The 10,253-nt window shown below is 49.1% G+C and overlaps 1 protein-coding gene across 1 annotated transcript; it reads left to right on the top strand.

The window, feature by feature from the left end:
* The first annotated feature begins 350 nt into the window (after positions 1 to 350).
* On the top strand, positions 351 to 4,899 carry LOC142481415 (tumor necrosis factor-like). The gene is made up of 4 exons (XM_075582854.1): positions 351 to 730; positions 2,264 to 2,309; positions 2,735 to 2,800; positions 2,993 to 4,899. The coding sequence occupies exons 1-4, from the start codon at positions 560 to 562 to the stop codon at positions 3,388 to 3,390; spliced, it is 681 nt and encodes a 226-aa protein (XP_075438969.1). The 5' UTR covers positions 351 to 559; the 3' UTR covers positions 3,391 to 4,899.
* Positions 4,900 to 10,253: the final 5,354 nt, after the last annotated feature.

The raw sequence follows: 10,253 nt of genomic DNA, 5'->3' as shown, positions 1-10,253 counted from the left end.
TCTGCATATTCCACTTTGCCACAAGTCCTAGAGGTGCCAGCCTCTGCATATTCCACTTTGCCACAAGTCCTAGAGGTGCCAGCCTCTGCATATTCCACTTTGGCACAAGTCCTAGAGGTGCCACCTGAAAGCAGAAGCGCCTCTGTGGCGTTTTCCCAGCGTTGCGGCGACTTAAGCTTCCCCCTTCCCCGAGTTTCTCTTTCGAAACTTGTTCCTTCAGCCCCTTAGCTGATCTTTCCAAGAGAAGAAAAGGAAGGGGGGGGGGGGGTGTGTGAGAGAACAAGAGAGAGCGACACACAGAGAGAGAGAGAGCGAGAGAGAGAGCGAGAGATACTCCTATCCTGGGTGATGTTACTTTGAAATTTCCGCCCGGACCTGATGTCACTGGGAAATTCTGCGGGTTTGGGGGGGGGCGTGCCAGGAGCCTTTAAAATGCTGCGGCTCCCACAGCCCCGGCAGAATTAACTCAAGCCAGAGGCAGAGAGAGGAGAGGAGAGGGAGAGACAGCAAGCAAGCAGGATTCACACACACACAGAGATTATTACACACAGAGAGAAAGATGAGTTCTGTAGAGTCCCAGATGGAGAGCGGACTCCTGGTGGCCCGACAGGTGAAGCCTCCGTCGACCTTTTGGCGCCGGGTCAGCCTGTGCTCGTTCGCCCTCGTCGCTGGGGCGACGGTGGTGTTCGCACTGCTGCACTTCCAGATCATCCCTTCTCCCTCTGCCAAGGTGTGTGTGTGTCTCTTTAAACCCACCTCTAGGGCTAGACACCTGTGCTGTGTTTACATGTTATGGTGTAGTAGTGTGTGTGAGGGGGGGTGGGAGGGGGGGTCTGGCACTGCCGCTGCCTGCGCTGTACCTGTGCTGTGTATACATGGTGTAGTAGTGTGTGTGAGGGGGAGGCTGGCACTGCCCGCGCTGTACCTGTGCTGTGTATACATGGTGTAGTAGTGTGTGTGAGGGGAGGCTGGCACTGCCTGCGCTGTACCTGTGCTGTGTATACATGGTGTAGTAGTGTGTGTGAGGGGGAGGCTGGCACTGCCGCTGCCTGCGCTGTACCTGTGCTGTGTATACATGGTGTAGTAGTGAGTGTGAGGGGGAGGCTGGCACTGCCATTGCCCGCGCTGTACCTGTGCTGTGTATACATGGTGTAGGAGTGTGTGTGAGGGGAGGCTGGCACTGCCGCTGCCCGCGCTGTACCTGTGCTGTGTATACATGGTGTAGTAGTGTGTGTGAGGGGGAGGCTGGCACTACCGCTGCCCGCGCTGTACCTGTGCTGTGTATACATGGTGTAGTAGTGTGTGTGAGGGGGAGGCTGGCACTGACGCTGCCCGCGCTGTACCTGTGCTGTGCATACATGGTGTAGTAGTGTGTGTGAGGGGGAGGCTGGCACTGCCCGCGCTGTACCTGTGCTGTGTATACATGGTGTAGCAGTGTATGTGAGGGGGAGGCTGGCACTGCCGCTGCCCGCGCTGTACCTGTGCTGTGTATACATGGTGTAGTAGTGTGTGTGAGGGGAGGCTGGCACTGCCCACGCTGTACCTGTGCTGTGTATACATGGTGTAGTAGTGTGTGTGAGGGGGAGGCTGGCACTGCCGCTGCCCGCGCTGTACCTGTGCTGTGCATACATGGTGTAGTAGTGTGTGAGGGGGAGGCTGGCACTGCCGCTGCCCGCGCTGTACCTGTGCTGTGTGTACATGGTGTAGTAGTGTGTGTGAGGGGGAGGCTGGCACTGCCGCTGCCCGCGCTGTACCTGTGCTGTGTATACATGGTGTAGTAGTGTGTGTGAGGGGGAGGCTGGCACTGCCGCTGCCCGCGCTGTACCTGTGCTGTGTATACATGGTGTAGTAGTGTGTGTGAGGGGGAGGCTGGCACTGCCGCTGCCTGCGCTGTACCTGTGCTGTGTATACATGGTGTAGTAGTGTGTGTGAGGGGGAGGCTGGCACTGCCCGCGCTGTACCTGTGCTGTGTATACATGGTGTAGAAGTGTGTGTGAGAGGGAGGCTGGCACTGCCGCTGCCCGTGCTGTACCTGTGCTGTGTATACATGGTGTAGTAGTGTGTGTGTGAGGGGGAGGCTGTCAATCTGGTTTAACAAGTTTTATTTTTAGCACTTCCGCTTTAAAGAAATGTCACAATGATTAGCTGGGTGTGCAGAGTGGGGCCATGGATTAGTGCAACATGCTGGGTGTGCAGAGTGGGGACATGGATTAGTGCAAGATGCTGGGTGTGTAACTAATTGAAATTATTTTTCATTTTTTAGGATGACTTTAAGGTGCCGGATATATTGACTGTCAAGACTTATTTAGGTGAGTAGGAATCCACCCCAGAGGTGGCTGCACGCTGTATAACTGTAATAGAGAGGCGCTGTATAAATACAATATATCACACCCCAGAGGTGGCTGCACGCTGTATAACTGTAATAGAGAGGCGCTGTATAAATACAATATATCACTCAGGATCACACCCCAGAGGTGGCTGCACGCTGTATAACTGTAATAGAGAGGCGCTGTATAAATACAATATATCACTCAGGATCACACCCCAGAGGTGGCTGCACGCTGTATAACTGTAATAGAGAGGCGCTGTATAAATACAATATATCACTCAGGATCACACCCCAGAGGTGGCTGCACGCTGTATAACTGTAATAGAGAGGCGCTGTATAAATACAATATATCACACCCCAGAGGTGGCTGCACGCTGTATAACTGTCATGGTTTCTCTCTCACAGACTCTGTGCCACAGGCAGTCAGAGCCCAGGCAAGAAAGGAAAATAAGCCAGCAGCTCACTTCATAGGTAAGAGGACTATCTCTCCCCCTCCTTTCTGTCTCTCTCTCTCTCCCTCCTCTCTCTCTCCCCCATCTCTCTCTCTCTCTCTGCCTCTCGGCCACCCTCTCTGTTCCTCTCTTCCTTCCATACCACTCTCTTCTCCTCCCCCCTCTCTCTCCCTTCTCCGTTTCTCACCTCTCTTTCTCGCTCCTTCCTCAGGTGAGGTAGAAGGTGGTAAGCTCCTCTGGCAGGACTCCACCCAACACAGCCTCTCGGAAAACGGGATGAAACTCGTGGACAACGCTCTGGTCATCCCACAAGAGGGCCTCTACTTCGTCTACACCCAAGTTGCCTTCGCCGGCAGCGACTGCACTGAGGCCATCTACCTCACCCACACCGTCATCAGAATGAGTGACCCCTACCAGGACCGCTCGCCCATCCTCACCTCGTCCAAGTCTGTCTGTGAGACAGCATCTAAATCTGGCTGGCTCCAGCCCCTCTACCAAGGTGGGGTCTTCCACTTACAGAAAGGAGATGTCCTCTCCACTGAAACCACAGATGTCCACTTTCTCGAAGCAAGTGAAGGGCAGGTCTACTTTGGTGCAATCGCCGTGTGAGGTGGCATCAGCTGGCCCCCCTTTGGACTGTCTTCCATCAAGCTTGTTGTCCATGGGTTTCCATGTTATTGGACCATAGACCAGCATTATCTTGGGTGGTCGTCTATTAATGCCAGGTTTGCACAGGTTCTAGTGTCATCTTAGGTGGGTATCCATTCATGCCATGCTGCCACAGGGTCAGGGACCCTTGGTCTTCCGTGATACTTCATTCCCGACTAACCCATCCTAAAGATGACCCAATGACATTCGCGGGGCACTAGGCTGGCATAGCCTGGCACTGTCCTAAGTGGTCTTCCATGCAATCAAGACTGGCGCAACGCTAATTCCCAAAGCGGCACACAAACCGAAAACCACCTTCGGATGGGCACAAGACTGGCACACCCTGGCATCACCTTCCGTTCTTGCCAACATTAATGCCATTTGGCACCACTGTATCTTTCCACCGGTGCCACCTGTTGTGTCATCATTGTGTCACCGTGGAGGTGACACAGGGACACAGTTTGTGCATCGACACGTCAGCCCTATGGAGCTGTGGTACGATTGTGTCACCCTGTTGTGGTGACACTGTGACTTGGCCCTTCCGCTAGCTCTACATCAGTGTTGTGTTAAAATTGTGGTACCGTTATTTTTTTGTACGATTAGAAACCGCAAACTCATGTCAACCCTGCCCTATTTATTAACAGAAAATACTGTATTATTATTATTATTATTATCTATTTTATTTATTTATGTATTTATTTATCTATGTATTTATTTGATATTATTGTTGTATTGATTATTTGAAGGTGTGGTCTCTGTGGAGGAAGGTGTTCCATTCTTTCTATGTTATATATACATTTATATATATACATACAGTGTATGTATTTTGGTCACAAACCTTTCGCTGCTCTTCGTTGAGAAGAATATACAGTACACGGCAAACTCACTCGTCCCACATGCTAGGATGTTCTCCTAGGGGCCCAAGACTTTGCACGTTGTGTGGCCTCATGCCGAGAACCAATTGTGCCAAGTTTGGAGCAATTCCGTCCTCCTTTTCAAGAATTTTGAGAACTCAGCGGCCCTGCTGAGGCCTAGTAAAAAAAAACGTTCAAACTCAAGCCTGCGTTGCTAGGCAACGTTACATTTCCTCTGTTATCACAAACTACTAACAGGGTTTCAACAGGGCCTAGTGGAAAGGAGGCCAATTTTGTAATGTATTTGGAATGTAAGGGCTGTTTCGTCAGTATATATATATATATATATATATATATATATATATATATATATATTACCCTATATATTTCACTACCTCGGCAAAACACACACATTTGCAATACAAAATGGCCGCCGTAACGCTCCTTCTGAAAATTGTATGTGGAGTTAAAACATGTTGTTTTCGCTGCATATTATGTTAAAATAGGGCATTCTTATTGATGTCCCTGTAATTTACCTGCCCCCCATTGGGGGTTGTTAGGGAGGAGCAGGTACTCCTCCCCTTGTATGTATTTTGGCATACAGTTACAATAAATACGTGTACAATTCTATTATTTTGTGGACCTTTTTACTGTTTTCATTCGTTCATTGTTTTAAGCTGTCTGGACAAACTGTTATCTGTCTGTCTGTCTATCTTTCTGCCGATCTATCTATCTATCTATCTATCTATCTATCTATCTATATATATCCTCTCTGTATCTCTCCCGTCTTCCTGTTGCGGGCAGAGCACGGCCCCCTGTGTGTGCGGTAACGTGTGTGTGTGTGTGCGAAGCATCTTCTGTTCCTGTTATTATTCACGTTTTGTCATACCCTATACATTCTATACACCCCCCCCCCCGCCCCCCGTAGGGTGCTGTCTGCCTTCCACCATTTCCCATGGTCTCTGAGGTATGGGACATCACCCCCCGACCAAGGTCAGAGCCCCCAAATACTGTACCAATGAATTCCCAGCTTCAGCAAAGGTGACTCAATCAGAGGCTCAGTCAAAGACTGATTGAGCTACCTGTGCTGAAGCAGAGACTGATTGAGCTACCTGCGTTGAAGCTGGGACTGATTGAGCCACCTGTGCTGAAGCAGGGATATCCTGCAAACCTGCCGTGTTGGGGGGGGTCTTGAGGACTGCAGTTGAGCCCCCCTGACCTACCTAGAAATGACCATAAACACCAACACCCCTGGACCTGGTCAGCAAGACCTTCTACATGAGCCCAGATGCATAACATCAGGTAGCCACCCGCCATTTTGGGGGAATACTTTATTCGGTGTCATCGGGCGCCATTTTGCTACTATGTGCTGTATTCATTTTCGGCATCATTAGCCCCAGTATATACAAAGGGCTGATTATAATACTTTAGCACACAGATCACCAAAGGGGCCATCCCCTGTTAAAAATTAACTATATCTTATCAGTGTGTATACCTACACATGCGAAACACTGTTATTGATTAATTTACCAGGCAGCACCCATACACCTACACGCCGATCTCCTATGGATTTAACGTTCTCTTTGTGTGGGTCGTGCTTATCCAATCCCAAACACCTACACGTGCCACTTTGTTAATAAAGATGATTTTTGCACAGCACGGGGGGTTCTCCCGCTCTGCACAAAGGGATTCATTCTGTACCCAGTGGGGAAACCCCTAATCTAGTCAAACACTCCCTGTTGTATCTCAGAGAACATACACGTGGGATGGATGGACTTCTTTAGTCTCGGGAGGAAAATACTCTGCAGTTACAGAACGACCTGACCGATAAGGGGAAGGGAGGCTTGACCCTTGACCCGGGAGATCATGGGGAGAGGGGGACTTGTTTATTTAAGAGGTCACCTCCTCCCGCCCTACCTCTCTTGCCTCCTGTCACCTCCCCAAAAAGGTTCCCCCCCCACACTCATCCCCTTTTGGCTTGTGGACCGGCCAGTTTTGACCAGGTGGGTCACTTGGAGGACAGTGATGGGTTCCAAGAATGCCCTCTTGGGTCAGGGCTACTAGCCCAGCGTTAAAGAGACAGGAGGGGGGTAGGGCACTACGCGGGAGACAGAGCACAGTGCGGAGGAGGGCTGCCTGTCGGGAATCCCCGTTCCTGCGCTGAGGAGGGCTCCCGGCTGTCGGCTGCTGGTCGGTGCGGCTGCGGGAAGGCGGCCTTCTTGCCTCGGCGCCCCATAGAGCTGCCACAAGGAAGCCTAGGTCTGTTCCTCTTTCCCCCCAGCTAGGCCTGACTGGGGCCTCTAGCAGACAGCCTGCCTCCCACCCCCTCCCCCACCCCTCCGCCCCCGCAGCCCCCAGAGACAATTACTCAGTTGCTTGCTGAGTTTCAGGCCCTGGGACCACCCAGAGTATCTCCACTACTAGGGATGGCCGCCGTGGACCTCTAAAGAGCTGCTGGAGACCACAGAGGAACATGTACCCTACCACAAAAAGACCTGTCTGCACAGAAAAGCCCCCCTGTTTTTGTTTTTTCCCCTCGTCCCTCCCCCTCTCCCCCCATGCCCCCTAACCCAGAATAGCCAACAGTCGATGAGGACAATAGATGGTCAGGGAGGCAATTTAAAAACTGGTATTCATATATAGCTCAACCCTGTTATAGCACGATCCGTTACAACGCGGATCCGCTTATAACGCGGTGCCCGCGTGGCTCCCTATTTATCATATTTATGAATACTTTACAACACGATTATTGGCGTCTTAAATACTTTATTGTACAATGCATACAATGGTACATTATTTCTAACGCGATCCGCTTATAGCGCGATGTGATTCTTTGGACCCCAAGCACAGCGTTATAAGGGGGTTGAGCTGTATGTACGCTGTGGTAGGCCAAACGCGCAAGGTCACCTTGGCAGTACTGCTTAATGTGAAGGGTTTATACTGCCCTAAAAAGAGGGAAAAGACGGACTTTATGAAGAAAGGGGCAGATATTCCCCTTCTATTTGAGACCCATAGGAAAGTTTCTGGAACATAGCTGCAGCATATTCCCTGATTTAAAGAAAATCTCAAGTTTTTCCATATATCTTTCCTACACCAGGGTTTGGGGCATTATCCAGACCCTCCATAGCACATATAGGGGACCCGCCATAATGAGCCCACACCCTAAGCTAAAACTAGGTTAAACATTATGTTTTGTGGATCTGCTACTGTTCAGTCCCTCCCTCTACCCTTCTTTCCTTTATGTGCCCACCCCTATCCCCACCTCTCCCCAACATTTTAACTATAATGTTCTACCTCTCTATTTCTCGGCAAGAACTGTTGATTCCCCATTGTGCTGTTCCACCCTTCCCCCCCTAATCCCCTTTTCTTTACAGGCATACCCCGCATTAGCGTACGCAATGGGACCGGAGCATGTATGTAATACGAAAATGTACTTAAAGTGAAGCACTCCCTTTTCCCCACTTATCGATGCACGTACTGTGCTGCAATCGTCATATACGTGCATAACTGATGTAAATAACGCGTGTGTAACACGCTCTATAGTCTCCCCGCTTGCGCACAGCTTGGGTACAGGTAGGGAGCCAGTATTGCTGTTCAGGACGTGATGACAGGCGCATGCGCGAGCTGCCGTTTGCCTATTGGGCGATATGTCCTTACTCGCGAGTGTACTTAAAGTGAGTGTCCTTAAACCGGGGTATGCCTGTATGTATCCCCCCCCTAATACCCACCCTCTAATATTTCATTTCTGTATATCTCTGCTTGAAAAACCAATAATAATGTAATTTTAAAAATATATTATTCAGAGGTTGATGTTTTTTTTTTTTTAAATGCTACAAGTATTTTTTCTCGTGGTACAGAACTGATTTATTTAAAAGAAACACACGTAGGATATTTCTGGGTCTGCGGCTTTAAAGCTAATGGCATTTAAAAAAAAAAGAAGTAGAAGAAGAAACAAGTTCTTTCAGTTGCACGAAAGGAGAGGGGAGCAATTCTGTGTCGGTATCAGTTTCAACCGGTTGTTCTGCTAACTGCCTGGAAATCTGGGAGTTTACCGTGAAAAGTCCCCGCAGAGGCGATTCTGCTAACGTTGGAGGCAACCTTTAGCTGTACCACGGCGAGGCTAGGTCAGAAAGCCACACAGATGGATACTGTCCGTTTGGCAGGACCCAACTGTCGTGTTGTGAGTGAGACGTCTCTACCACTGACCGCAGGAGCGTCCCACAATGCTTTGCAGCCACGGCAGCAAGGCATTGTGGGAATCGCTGATCTAATACCGTAGGGGGCATAGACGATGGCTTTTTAAAATATAACGGGCACGGCTTTGCAGGGGGCCCGGGCGGCCGTGTCCCCTGACTCATGTGGCCCTGGATGCCAACCCCGGCAGACCCACCCTGTTGGCGGCCCTGACCGTAGGTGGAAAAGACGACGGCTCAGTGGCCAGTTATAAACGGCTTTGCTGTTTAATAAAAGATACCTGCCTCTTCGGTGGCGCTGGCTGCAGGGTGAGCGCTGACTGAACCAGTGACGTAAATATGTCATTAAGTTTACATCACATCACACTTCGGCTTATCTGAGGGCCTCTCTGAAACCTTTATCTGAAGGGGTTACCAGGGGGGTGGGCCTTATATTATAAGGAAACTGACCTTCTTAAAAAAAAATGTCATGAAACAATATTTCTTTTCCTGGAAGAATATTCCCCACCAAAAACGAAACTCTGAAGAAAGAAGAAAACCGACATCGACTTGAAAAGCGTGTGAAAAATGCAGAAGGTCCGTGTGACCCCTTTCATGTGACAATGGGCTATCAGGATCCGGCCCCAAGAAACGCACCAATATCCATCCGGACTCATAACGTTACCTAAAACAGGAACAAATGTCATGTTTCCTGAGGTTAACCCTCAAAGATAATACTATGAAAAAACAACGTTTGAAAGTCATTCCATTAGCATAGTCTAAACATCACGATATTGTGGCATAATGATGTGTTATCTTCAAATAACGGGACAGTAAGTATGTCTTAGTGTTACTCCTATAAGACCCTATAACTCCCAATAACGTGACGGTAAGTATGTCTTAGTGTTACTCCCATCCAGACCCTATAACTCCCAATGACGTGACGGTAAGTATGTCTTAGTGTTACTCCCATCCAGACCCTATAACTCCCAATAACGTGACGATAAGTATGTCTTAGTGTTACTCCCATCCAGACCCTATAACTCCCAATAACGTGACTGAAAGTATGTCTTAGTTTTACTCCCATCCAGACGCTATAACTCCCAATGACGTGACGGTAAGTATGTCTTAGTGTTACTCCCATCCAGACCCTATAACTCCCAATAACGTGACGATAAGTATGTCTTAGTGTTACTCCCATCCAGACCCTATAACTCCCAATAACGTGACTGAAAGTATGTCTTAGTTTTACTCCCATCCAGACGCTATAACTTCCAATAACGTGACGGTAAGTATGTCTTAGTGTTACTCCCATCCAGACCCTATAACTCCCAATAATGTGACGGTAAGTATGTCTTAGTGTTACTCCCATCCAGACCCTATAACTCCCAATAACGTGACGGTAAGTATGTCTTAGTGTTACTCCCATCCAAACCCTATAACTCCCAATAACGTGACGGTAAGTATGTCTTAGTGTTACTCCCACCCAGTCCCTATAACTCCCAATAACGTGACGGTAAGTATGTCTTAGTGTTACTCCCATCCAGACCCTATAACTCCCAATAACGTGACGGTAAGTATGACTTAGTGTTACTCCCATCCAGTCCCTATAACTCCCAATAACGTGACGGTAAGTATGTCTTAGTGTTACTCCCATCCAGACCCTATAACTCCCAATAACGTGACGGTAAGTATGTCTTAGTGTTACTCCCACCCAGACCCTATAACTCCCAATAACGTGACGGTAAGTATGTCTTAGTGTTACTCCCATCCAGGCCCTATAACTCCCAATAACGTG

The sequence above is a fragment of the Ascaphus truei genome, unplaced genomic scaffold (genome assembly GCF_040206685.1).
Source record: "Ascaphus truei isolate aAscTru1 unplaced genomic scaffold, aAscTru1.hap1 HAP1_SCAFFOLD_2623, whole genome shotgun sequence".
Classification (NCBI taxonomy): domain Eukaryota; kingdom Metazoa; phylum Chordata; class Amphibia; order Anura; family Ascaphidae; genus Ascaphus; species Ascaphus truei.
Note: the sequence above shows the minus strand (reverse complement) of the source record. Positions and strands in the feature narration are given on the sequence as shown.

Coding starts and splice junctions, on each gene's coding strand:
- LOC142481415 (XM_075582854.1), top strand. CDS start 560: ATGAGTTCTGTAGAGTCCCAGATGGAGAGCGGACTCCTGGTGGCCCGA. Junction 731..2,263: donor TCCCTTCTCCCTCTGCCAAG/GTGTGTGTGTGT, acceptor TTCATTTTTTAG/GATGACTTTAAGGTGCCGGA. Junction 2,801..2,992: donor GCCAGCAGCTCACTTCATAG/GTAAGAGGACTA, acceptor CTCCTTCCTCAG/GTGAGGTAGAAGGTGGTAAG.